Below are 19,385 nucleotides of genomic sequence, written 5' to 3' on the forward strand. Positions count from 1 at the left end.
GGGCTCCAGCTGCCCGGTGGTTCGGTTCCCGAGCTGCAACGTCTGTTTTCAAACACTTCATCCAGCGGGACAACGCATCGACATGTTTTGTTCCTCAGTCCTCCAGCTTCTTGATCCTAATTTGAACACTAGTGCCAGATATAATTTGTAATTTGTGCAGAATGGCATAAGGTATTTGTATATTTGTTTGGTAATTTGCTTTACTATATGCGTGTAAATGCATATCAGAAAAATAAAAAACTATATGAAACGTCCCCATTTCTTTCATGAAAGACTAACGTGTTGCATTTGTTTTTTTATTGAACTATTTCATCAGCACAGAGGAAAACATTGTTCCAGTTTATTGAATAGCCCTCTGAATACTGTACATTTTACATCTCTACTGAAGTATAGAGAAACACGGGACGTTAAGCCCCTCCCACACCCTGAACTTAATTTGGTACATTCATGTAGAATTGATGAAACATTTGAAAAAAGACTGGTTTGGATCGGGGCGATTTTTCTTTTTTGGATAACTGGAATGTATAATAATAAAATACAGTTCACCCCAAATTCAGAAATGCCTCGTGCAGCAGCTCAACCAGGTCTGAAGTAACGCCGCCATGTTCAGTTTACCGGTTCCACCTCGCGGCCGCACGCCGGAGGGACGACACGGAGGAGCTCCACAGCTGAGGAGACGGAGATGCATTGTTGAATTTGGAGTGAACTGTTCCTTTAACATGGATAGAATGACGTTGAGTTAGCAAATGCTTTATGATGCACGAATCCAAAGGATTGAACATCTTTGATGAAAGCTACAGAGTGACACACACGCGCCCTCTTTAGGGGCGTCTGCTCATGAGAAATAAATACCCAACCAAAAGAAGTCCGACCCCTAGTCTGAAATCTAAGGCACACATCTGGGGAAGATGCTGCTTCTCTCCAGTGTGTCACATCTGCGAGGATGAACGTGCAGATGTGCGCTGGCTAGTTTGGTAAACACTCTGACGTCGTTCCTTTAAGGAGAAGAAAGGAAACAAAACAGCAGCTTTGAGGTTAGAACCCAGACCTGCTGACTGCATAGCTGAATAAACAGAAGAGACTACGGAGTCGTGTCAGGTTACCACGCGTTTCCTCCTCCGACCTCGTCAGTAGATCTCACACAGAGTCACGCCGGCTCCTCCCACAAAGATCATGTGAACAGCGTTTATGATCTTAGCCGTCGGACACAAGTTTGTTTTAGCAAATTCTGACCGAAACCGCGACGCCCTGGGTTCACCTGAAGGGAAACGTCCGCCTGTAGCTTACATGACGCAGTACACTGGACCCGATTAATCAATACGCTGGAGGGATCGGTCCACAGCGTCCCGCCGGCCGCCTGACGTACAATGCAAATGGTTAGTGGTGGTACAAAAGTAAATCTGCATAGCAAAACCTTCTGGAGAGAAAAAATATATTCCTTATCCTGTCACTCAGAGCGTACAGCGATGAGTCGTTTACTGCACAGACGAGTGAACGGTTCGGTTCCGTTGTATTGCTTTGGGCACGTTCTGCAGCTTGCTGCCTCTTGAGTGCTCGGTTCTTGTCAGTGTTTTTGCATAGGGTCCAGGCGGCGGCGCATGCAGCGGGGGGGCGGATGGGCGGGCGGGTCAGATGTATTTGTTGGCCAGATTCTGAACATCGTTCTTAGTGAACTCGGCGCTCGGCGCGGCAGACAGATGCTCGAACAGCTGGGTCATGTGGCGCCGCTCGTCCTTCTCCAGCAGCATCAACATAACCTGCAGGAGAGAAACGGCGTCACAAAGAGGACTCGCAAAGACGACACGAAGGGAAACGTCCTCTCGGGGCGTCGTGATAAAACCTCCTTCTTACCGAGAACCTGTCGGCGGTGTGCAGGTGCTGGAGGTGTCGGTACACCAGGTCGGGGTCTCTCTCCAGGAGCTGGGAGTCCAGCGCCCGCATGATGAAGCTCAAGGTGTTGCCGTCCAGCTGGGTGCTCAGGAGCTGGGGGAGCCTCTCCGGGGTCGTGGCGGCCAGCAGGTCGGCGCAGGCCGCCTCGTCCCCGACGCTGCGAGCCAAGCTCAGAGACTGGCCGAACTCGTAGGCGTTGGCCGGCCGGAGATTGATGGCGGTGGCGGCGGCGCCCTCTCCTCTGGGACCGCCCTCCGGGTCGGAAACACTCGCTTTTTCCTCGTCGCCCTCAACCTGGAGGAGGACGAGAAGGGAGAGAGAGGGTCGGAGGAGAGACGGCAACTTGATGTGCGTTTGTGCGTCTAACAGGATGAGAGGCCAGATGGAAGCAGGCAGCTGTCGTGAAGCTCAGAACATTCATGAGCCACACTCTTTATGGAATTTCACCTTTTGAAAGGATTTGGTTTTGCTACAGTGATCCAGTCTGAGACGTACTGGTTTTTAATGTCAGAGGGAGCGGCACGGCACAGAGAGGCAGGACGAGACGCTGCATTCAAGTCCTCATTGTGTGCATTCACTGTGGGAACATCCCAAGTCTCCTAACTGCACCCTTGTTTCCCTTCACTTGCATCCTAGTCCCTCACACCAGGGATGCATGGAGAGACGCAAGGAAACCATGTGAGGAGAGAGGAAACTTGTTTGAAGAGAAATCAGACGTCCTTTCCTCTGAAGCATCACAGCTGGATCAGCTGATCACAGCTGGATCAGCTGATCACAGCTGGATCAGCTGTGATCAGCTGGATCAGCTGTCTAAACTACAGCCCGTGGTTGTGAGTCTGGCAGGTAGAGTGTGTGTGTGTGTTTCATGTGCGTCTACCTCTGTGATGGCGACGGTCTTCCTGGGTTTGGCCGGCGAGGCGTCGGCGTGGGCCAGGCTCTGTCGCAGCAGCAGCGTGACCTCCTCCAGCTCCTTCTCGGCCTCCTGCACGTTGGGGTCCTGCTGCAGGACCTCCTGCAGGTCGGAGCTGCACGCCAGGTAGTCCTGGTGGAGGGACAGACCACATGTCAGGAGGCGTCGAGCACATGATCCCCCTTTCTACTTGACCACATTCCTTCGGGGCGCCCTCGTCACCTTGAGGCCTTTGTTGGCCAGGGCTCGTCTGTAGAAGGCCTTCTTGTTGGCCGGCTCCACGCGCAGCGCGGCGTCACAGTCCTGCTTGGCCTCAGCGAACCTCTCCAGCTTCAGGTAACACAGCGCTCTGCAAACACACGTCACTTGTGATCGTATCTCTGCCACCAGCAGCTGATTGGATGCGTGACTAACATCCATCATGAGTGTGTGACTCATCAGCCGCGAATCAGACTGCAGGATAAAGGCTGGAAGAGATGAGACAACTTTATCTGTCTCCTTTAAAGGGGTTGGTCAACTTCTCTGAAAACATTTCTGACATCTTTGTTCTCATTCCTTCCAGACAGCAACTGAGGAATGGAAGCAATCTGTAGCTGAAGGACAGGAAGGGACTGCTGCTTTGCTTTGTCATGTTCAATTGTGTTATAAACGGGCTGCGTTGTGCGCTCTGCCGGCTCAACAGCTGTTAGAACTGACAACAGTCATGTTGGTTGTTGACGTTACGTGACGGTGGTTTTGGGGGAGGGGCCTGAAGGGAACCGTCCGTGTGGCCGGGTTGGAGGTTTTCTCTTTAGATTTCGTGGCTTTCAGATTGCTGGAAGCTCTTTTTATTGGAGAAGAGTTGTCAACACGGGGCAGTTGGTTTTTTTTTTTAGTTTGGATTAGTTATTTTATTATTTCTGGGACAGCAGATGAAAAAGAGCCTCTCTGGCTAACTGGGCCTTACTGTTGATTGCTGTGCATTGTCTCTACAAAATAAACAAAGAAACAGAACTCTACTCGTACTCTTGCTCGTCTTGTAGGATCGCCGCCCCGAGCTTTAAGCGTGCTTTTAGTTTGTTCTGGCGTGGCCATGCAGACAAACTCTTTACACGCACGCTTCAGTAGGAAGAGAACGAATGGGAGGTATGAGGAAACGAGACGAGCCTCTCACCTGTTGGTGTAGACGGCACACTCCTCCGGCTTCAGCTTCAGGCACTCGCTGTACCTCCCCAGGGCGTCCTGGTACTGGCCCTTCTTCACAAAGTCGTTCCCCTCCTGCTTCAGCCCCGAGAACAGGACCTCTGCTTTCCTCTCTGGAGGACAAAGGCAAGTGGAGGTTACTCACACGGAGAGTCTCCTTCCTGTTGAAGCCCTGAAAGCACATGGACTCTGCAGCACATGCTAGCTGACCTCACATGTTGTACTGCCAAGGGAAAAAAAGCTAACACGAGGGGAAATGCTGCTCTTCTATGCCTCATCGCATGAGTCAGCACTCGGTGAGGACGAAGGCTAATCAATCCGTCTCTTCTGGGAGGAAAAACTGTGCCAGCGGCTCTATTCTCCCCTCAGAGTGGAAACACAAGAGCTGCAGAACAAACTGCTCGGTCACCTCCTCTCAAAACAATCAGCCTTTAACATTCTGCTCCAACCTTCAGCGCAGAGGGAACCAGGAAGTGGAACAAGCCGATCCTTAAGCCGAGTCGACTAAAGTCCTGCATTGGAATTCTTACCGAAGCAAAATAATGCACTTTATATATATCTATATATATATATGGATTATATACACTGTTATAAACTATGCATCCTGTTTTATAAGATCCAAAGATTTGTATGAAAAACATCATTAGCAATGTCATCGTCGAGCACGACTGCCACCACATCACCGTTTCATTCAAGGACAGTGTGTTTTGTAGGAAGAGGTTCACAGTGCTTTCATCAGTGATACAGCAGACGAGCAGAAGACAAACATGTTGAGACGCCTACAAAATCTGTCTGCTGCATTTACAATATTTCCACTGCTTTCCTTTGCCAGCAGGCGGGCCTTCCTTTAAGGCGCAGGTTCACTGGCGCCCGGCCGCATCCAGTACATCCTTTAATCCCGTGCTGGTACACCGGTTTCACCACACCGCCGTCACTGACCACGGATAATGACCTCACACAACCCCCATTCAAATACTCCAAACTGTCCCTGTGAGGCTTCTCCCAGCTCAGGGAGCAACATGGGCTTCAGGAACCCATAACAAGTGTCATCTTGCCCTCGTGCCACACTCTTAATCCATGTGTTACATTAAGTTCCAGGGTCAGGATTTACAAAGGAGCATGTGACCTGTTGAGACTTTGTAACACCAAGACTATTCTCTGGAATTCCCACCCGTGGGTGTGAAACCCAGCGTCTCAGCGGTCGTGGCTCTGACCGAGCTGAACCGACCTGCTCGGCCCTGGAGGAGCTCGGCGCTCGGCGGCTCCTCCCTGCGGTGCTGCTGAGCCCACAGCGGCACCAGGGGGATGTCCGGGAGGCGCTCCCTCCACTCGGCGCCGTCCTGCTCGATCAGCAGCCGCGTGATCCTGGAGGACGAGCAGTGGATGTTACACAAACCAGACATCAAAGAGGCTCACAGCACGCAGACGTTAAGGAGCATCTTATTGTTAAATCTTGTAGAGATATATATCTATATATATATATATATATATATATATATATATAGATATATATAGATATATATATATAGATATATATATATATATAGATATATATAGATATAGATATATATATGGAGCTTCTCCAATTGCATAACAGAGGACGTGCCCTGTGAGAGCCATAATTAGCTGGAGCTGCTTCTGAACACCAGCTAAACCTGTTAGCCACTAATTAGACTTTGTGTGTTTGTTCATTTGATTTGTTGTAATTTAGTCTTCTGATTATGTCACATTGCAACTTCTCATGTCTTTGCGTATTAAAAAGGATTCATATAGAAAAGGATTTATGTAATATAAACAAGGATTATATATTTTGTATGAACGAGGCAGGGACAACATGAGCTCGCTTGTTCAAAACACTTCATGATTATAGTGCATCACTCAAATGGATTGCAGGGTCCATTTCCTCATAGATGTCAGTCACTGGAATAGCTTCCTTGTGAGATAAGGATGTCAACCATCACTCTGGCTCCTGCTCTCTCTCAGCTGAAGGTGAAGGCTAATACCTGTCCACGCTGTCGTGCGCCGCCCGCACGCTGGTGTCTATCTGCAGGACGGTCTTGTAATCCACGTAGGCCTTCCGGTAGCGCTCCAGGGAATCGTAAGCCATGGCCCGGCGCAGGAGGGGCTTGAGGGAGAAGGACTGCAGCTCCAGGGCTCTGTGGTATAAATAGATGTGATGAGCAAAGGATCAAGTCTGCTGCTCTTGCTCTCCATGTGACTGTCTAGAGGTGCGCTGACAGAGTCCTCATGGAAGTGCTCCTGTGCGTATAGTATGACGGGCTCATGTGCGTGCTGCTGTACTGCTGTGTATGTGTTAGTAAACACTCTTGAAGCTGAATCTTAAGCAAACATGCAGAGTGTTGAAAGGCTCACATGGGAGGTTCCCTCAACTTATCCCGAGTTCACTGCGGGTGAAACTAAGAAAGAGATCACTGGCAATCGCTCACAACACCACTCAGTGCAACGCCTCTTATGAACAAGAGACTGTGCTAGTGTGGTCTGTTACGTGGTGTAGCATGATGTAGCATGGTGTAACTTGGTGTAACATGGTGTAACATGGTGTAACATGGTGTAACTTGGTGTAACATGGTGTAACTTGGTGTAGCATGGTGTAACATGGTGTAGCATGGTGTAACATGGTGTAACATGGTGTAACATGGTGTAACTTGGTGTAACATGGTGTAACTTGGTGTAACATGGTGTAACATGGTGTAACATGGTGTAGCATGGTGTAGCATGGTGTAGCATTGTGTTACATGGTGTTGCATGGTGTAGCATGGTGTAGCATTGTGTTACATGGTGTAGCATTGTGTTACATGGTGTTGCATGGTGTAGCATTGTGTTACATGGTGTAGCATGGTGTTGCATGGTGTTGAATGGTGTAACAGTGTTCCATGGTGTAGCATTGTGTTGCATGGTGTTGCATGGTGTAGTAGTGTTACATGGTGTTACATGGTGTTACATGGTGTAGCATTGTGTAGCATGGTGTTGCATGGTGTTGCATGGTGTAACAGTGTTCCATGGTGTAGCATTGTGTTCCATGGTGTAGCATTGTGTTACATGGTGTAGCATTGTGTTGCATGGTGTTGCATGGTCTTAGATGACTGTGGAACACATTGAGAAGCTGTGCTGGCCCTCATGGGGTAAATGATGACCCCCCCATGTAGTCAGTCAGTATTGGGCGCTCAGTGAAGGAAGTCTCTCACCTGGTGCAGTCCTGTATGCACTCCTGACTGTTCCCAACTTTAAGGTAGCAAGCTGCTCTGTTCGAGTACAGAGTACATAAATCCTCCGGACTATCAATCCCTGTGTAAAATCAAAAGAGACAACTCAGAAACAGCACTCCACAGCGTTAACAGAACATCTGTAAACGTGGCAAACATTTAAACAGGCTTTAAAAGAACCCCCTGGCTGGTTTTAGTGGGGCTTTAAAAAGCCTGGGTGTGTTATGAATCATTCATAATGTTCACAGGCTGCATCACTCAGCCTGATGTGTTGTGACCTGACAGAAACACCAGAGACATGGGCGTGCTGCGGTGGAAGGGTTAGTATCTGCTTTGTAGTCAATACCCCGTCACACGGTGTGCGTGTGTGTGTGTGTGTTCGTGTGTGTGTGTGTGTTCGTGTGTGTGTATATATGTGTGTATGTGTGTGTGAATGGAATCCTGTAATGACTAAATTAATAACTTTAGCATTAGAAGTGAGACTTTAATGGTGAGAATGAGACACAAACCTAAAATGTCTTCTTCGGCTGATAATTATTAATGCACGAATGTTTTTCAGCGCACAAACAACAACAACCACACAACCACACACACAGGTAGACACACACATATGTGTCTTCACATGCTCACCAGTCTTCTTGTTTGAGTAACTTGCATGTGTTTAGCTTATCAAACTTTTTGTGAGGCCCTCACAGCGTCCTTCTCTTCTCCCACTAATACGTCCTGATACACCGGCTGGTTTACCCGGCAGCTCACTGAGCTCCAGGGCTGACCAGGTGAAACCACGAGGTGAGTGATGACCCAGGAGGAGCTCATCCAACACCTTTCAGGACGTACTCTCCTCAGACTTTTGCTCACGCCGACTGCGTCTCTCTGTATGTTCTCCAGCTGCCCGGCTCTCCACCGCGCCACGTCTATGCTGTGCATTACAGACCAGAGCAGCGCTCCTCTGCGTCACTGGACACGGCCGGCTTAGCGTGCCACCTCGTCAGATGAACTCAGATTATGAATGATGACACGGTGAGGCAGGGATGAAGCCGTCCCACGTCTCCCACTCAGTGACGTTACTGTGACAGTGAGCGTGTACATTGTACGTGAGAGATGCAAAATAGGGCGTGCGTTAACCGACCTAGACCCTAAACCAGCTTTGAGACCCTGTAACAGATTGGATGGATTTATTGCTGAGCGGTGTCTCTTTTTGACAGACCACCGCATGTTTAAAGGGTTTAAGGAATCTCTCCTCTGCCCAGCTGTAGTCAGCATCACATGCCGCCCTCCCTGCATCGGACAGATGACGGCCGTTGGACCAGGTCCAGTCACTTTCCACCCCCAGCAGCCCGGCGGGGCGAGGGGAGAACGCTTATACATCCACAGAGAGACAGAGAGAGTATGCTCGCCGGGCGGCAGTTTCTCTTCCTCCATCAATCTCTCACTTTCTCCCTCTGTGAGAATTATAGCTTGCGGTCCTGCAGATTCAATTTCACAGTGAGTGGTTAGCGGTCATGTGACCTGGACGGACCTGATCTGGGAGGCTTAGCACCAGGCTGAGGCTGGAACATAAACACTGTCCGTGTCGGCCCCACGGGAGGGACGGACACATTGTGAAGCATCGGTGCAAAATTACTGAACGCACAAGCAGCCCGGCCTTTTGACTCCTGAACTGTACAATCTTTGTTCTTGTTTAATGACTGCGTGTGCTCTGAGACTACTTCTTGGAGTGATGATTTCTGTTCTTTAGGGATCATTTCTCTCATGGAAAATATCATTTGAAGTGTATTTTTGTTATATATATCTATAGATATACTTATAAATATGTATCCTGCAGTGTGAACAAGCAACAATCACTAAATGGAAGCACAAGCCGTATAACTGCAAGGTCACGACCTTTGATTTACAATCGCATCAGCCAGTTATAGGACAGAGTCTCAAGAGAATTGATGATTACACACCATGAATGTTCATCCACATATGGGGGAGACTGGTGTTAACACATCCCTCAATGAAGCTATGCAGCAGTTGTTTACCACCCTGCTGTCAGTGGAAGTGATCCTGACATGGAGGGGCAGAATAAACAATAATATACAGTAAACTAAACAGTGCACACCATGTGTCCGATCCCGGGCTATAATAACACGAACACCCTGAGGACTCGTCCCCTACCTGAGTCGGTGTAGCCCTGAATGGCCAGTGAGTATTTCTCCAGCGCATCGGCGAACTGTCCGTTCTTAAACAGCAGGTTGCCCTCGTTCTTGAGCCGGGCCAGAGGGCGGGGCAGGGCCCCGCACGGCGCGTCCAGGTTGACAGACTCCTCGGCGTGTCCTCCCGGCGGAGGAGGCTCTTTGCCGCCGCGGCTCTGATCGGCCGGGACTGAGGCTGTCGAGCCCCTCTTGCTGGAGCCATTGGCGACCTTCTCCCTGGAGTCGTGCGCGACTTTGTACTTGTCCGCGCTGGCTCCTTTGCCCCGCCGGTGTCCGTGGTGGTGGGAGCCGGCGGGGTCTCCGTGAGGACCCCCGTCCCCTCTGCCGTGGGGCTTCTTCTGAGAGTTACCCATGTCTCCCCTTTCAGGAGCAGCTGAGCTCTCCTCCCCTCCCACAGCCTGGCTGGGTTCAACCGGATGAGCTAGAAGGGAGAGGAGGGAGGGGACACGCCCACAGGAAGCAGTCAGCGGTTACATCACAGCGGGGGGAGGGGAGGGGGAGGGGCGAACACACATGACGCGGAGCACTTCAAAGAGGGACACACGTGACACGGAACACTTCAAAGAGGGAGTTCCAGGAAGCAGCGAGCTCTGAAGCGCAGGATGGGGGAGGGATGATAACACACACACACACACACACACACACACACACACACACACACACACACACACACACACACACACACACACACACACACGTATGCACACGCACACACACACACACACACACACACACACACCCAGAGGGCCATGGGGTGTTTCCTCTTCCCGTACAGCAGACAGAAGGGTTGGGAGGAAAATGACTGCCTACTATTACGAGAGTTGCTGGAGCTCCTCAGATGTTTAGTTTAGAGGATTAGAGGGCAAATCCATCACCAGGCAGCTACTGGGAGGACTGAGAGGGCACACACGTGTATTTATAAAATACAGAAGACCTCACAAAACATGTGATGTGACAGTACACAGAGTATTCAATAAGTCTTAACATTCAAATTTAAATGCAGAGGTCTAATGTATTTCCATAAGTAAGGCATTATGGCATTGTTGATGCGCTGAGCGCTGGAGGCCACAAATCACTTTGAACACTTTAATTCACCTCGTGCAAAACCTAATACCTGCAATATCTATTACGATTAAGTACATTTAAGTACTTTTAAACACATTTTTACTTTTATGACCATCTGTATACATATTTTTTCATTTTGTTTTATTACTGCTTTATTGTTTATTTATATTACTTGATTTTTATTCATATTAACTTGTGAGCAATGCTGCTGTAATCCTGTAATTTCCCCACTGAGGGACGAATAAAGGATTATTTTATCTTATCTTATGCCAACTGTTGATACTTGAGAGTCAAAGGTTTGTCCTTTGACTCTTTTGCATACATTTACAATGTGATCAAGTAATTTGGTTATTACGTAATATGAATAACACATGTTCTGAGCAGACATTTCACTTTCGTGTGAACACTAGGTAATTACAACACTCACTCGCTCAATATATAAAGTTTATGCATTTCTGTCCAACAATTTAATTTGACTTATTGGTCTGTCTACTTATTGTTGATAGTATCATTGGTTCGGCTCTACTGTAAAACGAAGCAAATGTGATCCACAGACCACATATGTTAGTAGTTTTTTGTATTTTAGATCAGTAGTTATACATTGTGAATAAGGGCCTTCATACAAAACTATGTTTTCCATTGAACTTTACACAACACAAACGGATGCTGATTTAAAAATACAACTAACCTGTCTATATGTTGAATATAGCTAAGGAAACATGCTCTTCTTTAAAATGTATCATAAACAGATTTCAGAGATATTTTAAACGTCTCATGGCTTGTGTCTCTGTGTCTGTGTGTATATCAACGACATATACATTTGAATTATGGAGGTCCCAAATAATCTCACCGGTCTGTTGTGCTTTTGTCTCGTCGTTATTGCATTCATCTTCATCTTCTACCTCTTGAATGACGATCTTCTTGCCTCTGCGTTGCTGGCCTGGTTGGCATTCCTCCATCTTCTTCTCAGTTTCAGACAGAAGTTGCTAAACCACAAAAAAATCACAAATTAGAATTTCAGGAGGAACCCCAGTTCTGTAAAGTAAGTCAGCAAAGGTGACGCACCTACTGACACTTCAATCACCACAATCCCCCATATAGCCCTCAGCTGTACTGACATGCTTGTGTTGCAATGTAAAGGAAAATCACCTCCAGGACATTAAAATCACTAATACATAATTAATGGATATAAATGCTGATAAACTTTGACTCCATGGGTGACAACTAAACAAAATGCACCCTCAGCTCACTGAAAAAGTTACACCAATGTGTAATTTCAGTTATATAAGACAAGGTGTGATTTTATTAATTCCTTGCAGCAGCTGCAAGCTGCTTTTAGGCGCCTGCTGTCACACAGACACAGTGACACCTAGTGACAGCAAGGGCTCCAGGCATCCTGTCACCTACAGTGGCTGCAGCATTCTGCGGCTCTTCCCGGAGCACCACCCTCAGGTCCTCAGCGGCCAGCGGGAAGCTGCCCATGTGGTTGTAAACTGTGGCACGACGTAGCAGGGCTGAGGATTAAAAAACAATCAGGTATTGATGTTACACACTGAAGCTGTGTGCTGGGAAGTGAAACACACGCAGAACGTTTTGCAAAAGGGGCTTCACAAAAAGACTTTTGAGGGAGTGGGAAACATTGATTGACGCCTGCATTATGATCTCATTTCTGTTAACATTCAACTCAATAAAAGCGCTACTGTGCAAAAACAAGAAAGCACCTTTCACATTGCCCGGCTCCAGCTCCAGCACCCTCACACAGTCGCTCATGGCCCTGTGCCAGCGCTTGAGCTTGATCTCTGCCTGAGCTCTGTTATTGTACGCAGCCACGGTCGCTTTAATGGACAGGCTCCTGTAATGGAAGGCCCAAAATAAAACAAACCTTTATTCATCATGAGGATAATGAACACTTAAGAGGCACAGTAAATGGGAACGGAATCAGAGTTAAATGATTACAGGAGTCTAATTAAATGCCAGGAAACGTGCTAGAGTCCCTTGGGAGATGTAAAATGCTCGCTCTGATAATGGCGTTGTTTTCAGAGCCTGACCTGGAGTAATATGCAACAGCCTCCTCGTAATCGTGCGCTCTGAAAGCTTCATTGCCTTTGTCCTTTTCCCGATTTGCCAGAGGGAGCTTCTCCTGTTCTGTCAGCCCTGGGTGTGTTGGAGAGACAAGCGATTTGAGAAACAAACCCACACTACTTCACTACACACACCGCCTCGCGACCACAACAACATGTATGTGAGCTGCTATGATAACACATTACACGCTGCGTCCACTGTAGTCTGGATTTTGGGCTGTCCTGTGTTCATGACGACAGCTGGACCGGTTTTGACCAAACCCCCGTCGATTCTTTCGCATTCTTTTTCGACATCAAACCTGGAAATAGAGCCAACATATATTTGGGTAAAGGAAGATGTTCTGCTGCTCTAACGAGCAGAACATGTTTAACTGAGACACAGACCACAGCTGTACGAGTGTGCTCCTCCACAACACGACTCACTTGTCCCATTCTCCATAACCTCGTGGGAGAGTGCGTTTTGAAGAATTCCTCTTTTCTTTTGGAACGGAAGTCTGTGATGACATAATACTCAATTTCTGTATTTTCCTTTTGTACATACATTTGCATTGTACATTGTTGGAGACATTTGTACCTGACTCAGTGGAACAGAGCAATTGGAACCTCTTACAGGTGGCATATTTCTATTCTCCAAACCCTCAAACACCGACTGCTGTTTTAGTGAAGTCTCCATCATTTCGGTTTCTTCTTGCCACGTCTGTAAGGAACAAAGTATAACATATCAATTCAAGGCAAGAGCAGGAAGTAAACCGGATTATTAATAAAATAAAAGGCATGCCTTCAGCTCATGAGCGAGTTGGCTCCACTCCTCCGTGGAGAGGCTGGCGGCTGTGGCCACAGGGTGCTCCCTCCTGAGCACTCGGCTCCTCGGCTCCAGCTTCTCCAGGTGACTCTCACAGAACTCAATCAAATGAGGGTAGTGGCCCTCGTCGCCAGACCTGAACACAAAGTTCTTTTACGTTGTTTCTGGAAACCACAATGCATGTACTCTCTCACCATGGTAGGCCTGTGCACTACACTGCAGGATCATAGTAGAGTAAAGCAATGTAATAACATAATAATACGTTTATTCATAAGCTCACAGCGTGCTGTACAGTCAGGAAAAAACATGTTAAAACCAGACAATAACACGGGCCAATAAACATTTCAACAGTGAAAAGACACAGTGAAATACACATTAAAAGATGGAGCAGTAACAAACACAATAAAACTAGTGAAAATACATAAATCCTGATAATAAAAAAAGCAGGTCATAGAGCATGTATTCAACCAAACGCCAGAGCAAACATGTATGTAATTATGTATGTACATGCTAAAAGACTCAGAGGCCTGCAGCTCCGTGGTGAGGCCTTTACCTCAGGACCCTCCAGATGCTCTCCAGGTACTTCACGTCTCTGCATTGCGCTATGAACCCGTAGTCCATGTGCTCCACGGGGACCTCTCCACAGGCCGGGCCCCCGGAGGAGGTGGCGCCTCTGCTCATCTTGCGGGAGACTCCCGGTATCCGGTAAAAGTCACGTAATACACGTAATGTTGACTTAACTATTAAAAAGCTCTGCCTGCGGCTTCTTCGGCCCAAACGCTCCGCTGTTACTATGGTAACTGCGCGCGGACGGAAGTCGCACCCCGAAGCGGAAATACGTCACACACACGTGACACACTGGGCTCCAAATTTGAAAACGTGGCTGGAGTTTCACTGCAGAAAACCAACCGCGACGAGGGGAAGAACTGAAAAAACCCACCCGAGTCCAGAGGTGAGTGTTTCTGTTGTGTGTGTGTTTAATGCGAAGTGTGTGTCACGTGACTGGGTGTCACTTAACCTCGAGGATACGACTCTTCATAGCGAACTTAATGTGTGAATGAGTTTGACCTCTTCTGCATCTCAGCGGTATCTGTGCGGGTTGTTGGTGTCTGTGTGCGGGTTGTTGGTGTCTGTGTGCGGGTTGTTGGTATCTGTGCGGGTTGTTGGTATCTGTGCGGGTTGTTGGTATGTGTGCGGGTTGTTAGCATCTGTGCGGGTTGTTGGTATCTGTGCGGGTTGTTGGTATCTGTGCTGGTTGTTGGTATCTATGCGCGGGTTGTTGGTATCTGTGTGCGGGTTGTTAGCATCTGTGCGGGTTGTTGGTATCTGTGCGGGTTGTTGGTATGTGTGCGGGTTGTTGGTATGTGTGCGGGTTGTTGGTATGTGTGCGGGTTGTTGGTATCTGTGCGGGTTGTTGGTATCTGTGTGCGGGTTGTTGGTATCTATGCGCGGGTTGTTGGTATCTGTGCGGGTTGTTGGTATGTGTGTGCGGGTTGTTGGTATGTGTGTGCGGGTTGTTGGTATGTGTGTGCGGGTTGTTGGTATGTGTGTGCGGGTTGTTGGTATCGGCGCAGATGTTTTCACATCACGCTAATTGCTCCAACAAAGATGTCAGTCGTGCAACACGTTTGTCTTCAGCTCAGTCAGCTAGCTAGCTGTCATGAATTCATCCATTTAAATGTATTTGAGCACACAAATAAACTCGTCACGTGACTCATCCTCACCGCCTCTCGTCGCTGCGGAACGAGCGCAGCTGTCAACCGTTACGCGTTCGGGCCTTTATTCTAGTTAAAGTGAGAGGAGGTACATTGGCCCGCTTGGGGCCCCTCGTCCCGGTCCCCGGGGCCCCTCGTCCCGGTCCCCGGGGCCCCGGGCGCAGGCCTCCGCTGGCGGTTGGTTTTGGCGGCTAGAGCGCGCTTTAGAGCGGCATCCGGAGAGCGCGCGCCCGGGGCTTTAAAAGGGAGGCCCGTCCTCGCGTAGCAACGCTGTTGCCCAGCAGCCTGTCACACCCGCGCCCTCAGAGTGCACGCGACTGATTTACATGAGGCTGTGTAGTCACTCACCTCATCACCATGTCCAACATGGCCGTAGCGCATTAAACACACGGTAAGCCCCAGCAACGTTTCACCAGCTGTGATGAAGAGGTCAGCTTCACTCACTACTTGATGATGATGATGATGATGATGTTGTGTGCAGGTCAGCTGACAGCTGCTCGGTGGTGGACCAGCACCTGCAGACACCATGCAGTGCACTCCTGAATCCAACATCTACCTGGAGAGCCGCAAAGACCAGCCCTGTGATGGCGACTGCTCCGACAGCGGGTACTCGGGGGTCTTCCACAGTCCACACAGCTCCTGCGGCGTGGACTCCAGCCGCTCTTTGTCTCCAGTGGAGTTCAGTGAAACGCCCAAAGAGAACATCTGGCTCTCCGTCACGCCCAAGGAGAGGACCAGGGACCCCGTTGGGTACCTGGGCAAAGACCTCCGGGGCGTCCAGCGGCCGCCAGCGGTCAGCTGGTGTGAAACGCCGAAAGTGAACAAAAGAGATGCCCCGATGCGACAAAGACTTCTCCTGTGCAAACCCGCCACAGAGGTCAAAGCCGACCAGGCCAGATCCCCGCGCAGCAGAAGGGTGGAATCCTCCATCAGCGCCGGGTCTGAGCACTGGCTCAGTGCGTCGTTTGACTCTGTGGACACGTCGAAGCTGGAGCAGGACCTGCTGCTGTCGGGGAGGAAGCGCAGGCTCCTCTTCACGCAGGTGAGGACCTCGACTCTCGAAGACGGCAAACTCAACCCCGGCCGTCTTTCCAGTTTCGGGAGAAGAGAGTCCCTGTTGGATGCAGATTTGAGCGAGAGCCTTTCTGCCTCTGACCTGAGTGATATTGGGACTCCGCACTTTATCATATCCCTGCCTGCTCCACCTAAGGAAACCCCTCCATCACCAGTCAGCGGCGTCACAAACACCCGTTACGACGGCTCGAGTGTCTTGTGCACGCCGTCATCCTCACGCACACCCAAATACATCAGGTATGTGCTTCTTCTTTTGAAACTTTGTAAGTTTTCCTGCTGAATAATGAGTCGTTCTGTGTGTGAATCAAAACCTGTTCTTCACTTAAGCGCCTTCTCACCCTGGAACAGGTCCTTGTGTGAAGACAGTGGCTTCAGCTCCTTGGCCCTCGATAAATCCCAAGACTCCTCGGTGGACCATGACGGCTCATTCCTGGAGCTGCTCCTCTCGGCCTCCAAAGGAAATGCTGAAACGCCAAACCTGGCGGAGGCGAGGCGGCGCTCCCGTCTGCAGCGACAACAGCGGCTCTCTACGCTGAAGGAGGGGGGCTCTCAGTCCGAGGAAGACCCCACTGAGAGAAAGCACGGACATCTTCATCAAAGCCACAGCCTTTCTACGGAGGATGAGGTCTTTGCTCACAGTGCCACCCCTCGAGGGGTCCCTTCTGCTAGATGCGGCACTGGCGTGACCTCTGATAGTTTGGGTGCTGCGAGACAAAACGATGCCACCCCACGAGGAGCGACCACGGCCAGGCCGGAGAGCACGAGGCCCCTCGACGTGACTCCTCTCAGGACGACCCCCGTCAACCTCTCTCTGACTCCAGCGCTGCAGCTGGTTCATGCCATGTGCCAGCTGAAAGCACAGATGTTCATTGGCCAAAGTCCAAGCCTGAAGGAGCAGCTGAAGTCCAGCGCGGCGCTGGCTCGGACCCCGGTGGCGTTCAGGACCACCATGCCGATGGCCGGCCTGATCGGCAGGAAGATGGGCCTAAGGAATGTGGACGTACTCTCGGAGCTGAGGAAGAGGAACCTCTGGCACATCCTGTCTGTCATCTTCGGCCACCTGTCCTCTGAGAGCGTCTACATGTAAGGAGGTTTTTATGACTGAGCATCTACATGTAAGGATGTTTTTATGACTGAGCGTCTACATGTAAGGAGGTTTTTATGACTGAGCGTCTACATGTAAGGAGGTTTTTATGACTGAGCATCTACATGTAAGGAGGTTTTTATGACTGAGCATCTACATGTAAGGATGTTTTTATGACTGAGCGTCTACATGTAAGGAGGTTTTTATGACTGAGCGTCTACATGTAAGGAGGTTTTTATGACTGAGCTTCTACATGTAAGGAGGTTTTTATGACTGAGCATCTACATGTAAGGAGGTTTTCAACACATTTAGTCTTGTATACACAGTCAAATGTTATTTGCTTGCATATTTTTGTTGCATCTACTGTACGCCTCCTGTATTCTTCTCAAAGGTGAGGGAGTTTGTCATTTATTATGATGATGTTGTTTGCATTGGCAGCATTTAAGTTATAGATTATTATAGGGATACATACATATAACTTTACAAAATCCTGTAGAATTGAGCCTATCATGGAAATATCAAACGTAAACCAAAGCACAGGACCATGTTTTTATGATATTACCATGAAGCCTGATTGTTTAAAAAACAAAAGCTTTTGCGAGCCGTCGGGGACACGACCTCTCTTTAAGGTGAAATGAGGGCGCGGTGTGTTGGTCTCATGCGTGGAGGTGTTTGTATTGGCAGGTGTGGTGAAGTGTGCAAGAGTTGGAAGGAAATCCTCCAACAAGACAAGCGAGCGAGTTCGAAGAGGAGGAAGTACCTGAGTGAAGTGGAAGCTGCTCTGGAGGTGAGAGATGTGACGGCTGGAGGTCAAATGGAGACGATGTGGTTACTCGGGGCTCTGTGGCTTTATGTGGCCTTTCTGAAGCAGGTATTTTCTAAAAGCGTCGGCTATGCACTGATCATTTTTTACCAGGCTGACTTTAGAGTCCAACAGCAGCTGAATCTGTGATTCAGCCCAAAGCAACGTGTTGGTGGTCAGATGGATGTCGGCTAACCGCGGCTACACGCTGAGCTCAGTCTGCGACGTTGTCTTCCAGCTCATCGGCGCCGCCCATGTGAGCGACGCAGAGACGAGACTCGCTCTGTTCAAGAGGTCGGCCCTCAAGAAGGTTCAGGCCCAGTCCAGCACGCCCAGCCTCTGCACCCCACGGTCAGGGAATAGCACTTTAACCCCGTCACAGCACAGCACCTTGAGCTCAGGCCGCCGCAGCAAACGAGATGAATTCCTAGAGGTAAGTTTGGAACTGATTCCCCTGAGTTTGGTTAAATCGATGACACAAAACATTTATTTTGTATTTTTCTTAATGTACTACCAGGTTGCCCAAACCCTCTTCAACGACGAGTGGCTGAAGCCGTGCCCGCGCTGCCAGCACCCCGCCCGCTGTCACTCGGTGAAGCAGGAGGGCGTGTGCAGCAGAGCCGAGTGCGACTTCCGGTTCTGCACCGCCTGCCTGTGTGCGTTCCACGGCTCCAGAGAGTGCGGCAGCCAGTCGGTGGGCCGCCGCAAGAAGGACACGCTGCTGCCGGGCAGCGCTCAGAGCAAGAGGAACGTCAGGCGGCTTTGAGCGGACCGCCGCCCGCTCCCCTTCGTCACGCCGAGGTCACTTTAACTTCCCAACACGGAGCCGGTACATGAGAGCAACTTCTGTACTTACCAGTGTGTCTTTGTGCCTGTTTTGTTCTGTATTTACTGTATTGACACTTTTTTTTTTTTTCTCAACACAGTTCTTGTGTTTTTAATTATGAACGTGAAGGAAGTCTCGCTGACTGAACATTGATCAAATGTACACTGTTTTCTGGAATGACTTTTCAGCTTTTACGAATGTGTTTTCAGAACCGTTTTAAAATAAATGATTTTTTTAAAAATGTGTCTCATTTATGAAGTAAATGGTCCTTCCTGTCTCGTGATCTGTAGAGATGAATTGGTTTGTTAGTGTTTGGCGCCATCTAGTGGTTCAACCTTACCTTGTCTTAACTGCAATAACAAAGACATGCGCTCATTAAACTTTACTTTACTCCATGTAAGTGTAGGAAATAGGAAAAGCACAGTTAGTTCTGTAAACTCTTCTGAACAGTCATCGTTGGAGTCTCGCGTGGAAAGCAGCAACACCATGTTGTGTCTGTCGCTCCGTCGTCTTCTCTAGTTAAACTTTTACC

General features: G+C 49.1%; 2 protein-coding genes across 4 annotated transcripts; one reads left to right on the forward strand and one right to left on the reverse strand.

Moving 5' to 3' along the window:
- Nucleotides 1-282: 282 nt before the first annotated feature.
- Nucleotides 283-14,734, reverse strand: LOC137780965 (sperm-associated antigen 1-like). Its single transcript, XM_068569415.1, has 18 exons — nucleotides 13,906-14,734; nucleotides 13,329-13,488; nucleotides 13,125-13,247; nucleotides 12,974-13,044; nucleotides 12,737-12,849; nucleotides 12,518-12,623; nucleotides 12,191-12,321; nucleotides 11,877-11,983; nucleotides 11,320-11,455; nucleotides 9,367-9,825; nucleotides 7,189-7,288; nucleotides 5,986-6,138; nucleotides 5,211-5,347; nucleotides 3,954-4,095; nucleotides 3,023-3,149; nucleotides 2,768-2,932; nucleotides 1,852-2,184; nucleotides 283-1,757 (listed from the first exon to the last, which is right to left on the reverse strand). The coding sequence occupies exons 1-18, from the start codon at nucleotides 14,031-14,033 to the stop codon at nucleotides 1,629-1,631; spliced, it is 2,820 nt and encodes a 939-aa protein (XP_068425516.1). The 5' UTR covers nucleotides 14,034-14,734; the 3' UTR covers nucleotides 283-1,628.
- Nucleotides 14,204-19,094, forward strand: fbxo43 (F-box protein 43). Of its 3 annotated transcripts, none has more exons than XM_068569416.1 (6): nucleotides 14,204-14,304; nucleotides 15,549-16,378; nucleotides 16,490-17,224; nucleotides 17,910-18,012; nucleotides 18,266-18,460; nucleotides 18,545-19,094. In XM_068569416.1, the coding sequence occupies exons 2-6, from the start codon at nucleotides 15,594-15,596 to the stop codon at nucleotides 18,791-18,793; spliced, it is 2,067 nt and encodes a 688-aa protein (XP_068425517.1). In that variant the 5' UTR covers nucleotides 14,204-14,304; nucleotides 15,549-15,593; the 3' UTR covers nucleotides 18,794-19,094. The 3 variants fall into 3 exon arrangements, with proteins under 3 accessions (XP_068425517.1, XP_068425519.1, XP_068425518.1); XM_068569417.1 differs by lacking the exon at nucleotides 14,204-14,304 and adding an exon at nucleotides 15,238-15,458; XM_068569418.1 differs by lacking the exons at nucleotides 18,266-18,460; nucleotides 18,545-19,094 and adding an exon at nucleotides 18,142-18,259.
- Nucleotides 19,095-19,385: the final 291 nt, after the last annotated feature.

The sequence above is a fragment of the Clinocottus analis genome, unplaced genomic scaffold (assembly GCF_023055335.1).
Source record: "Clinocottus analis isolate CAN_PGR_092001 unplaced genomic scaffold, fCliAna1.0.p SCAF_9, whole genome shotgun sequence".
NCBI lineage: Eukaryota > Metazoa > Chordata > Actinopteri > Perciformes > Cottidae > Clinocottus > Clinocottus analis.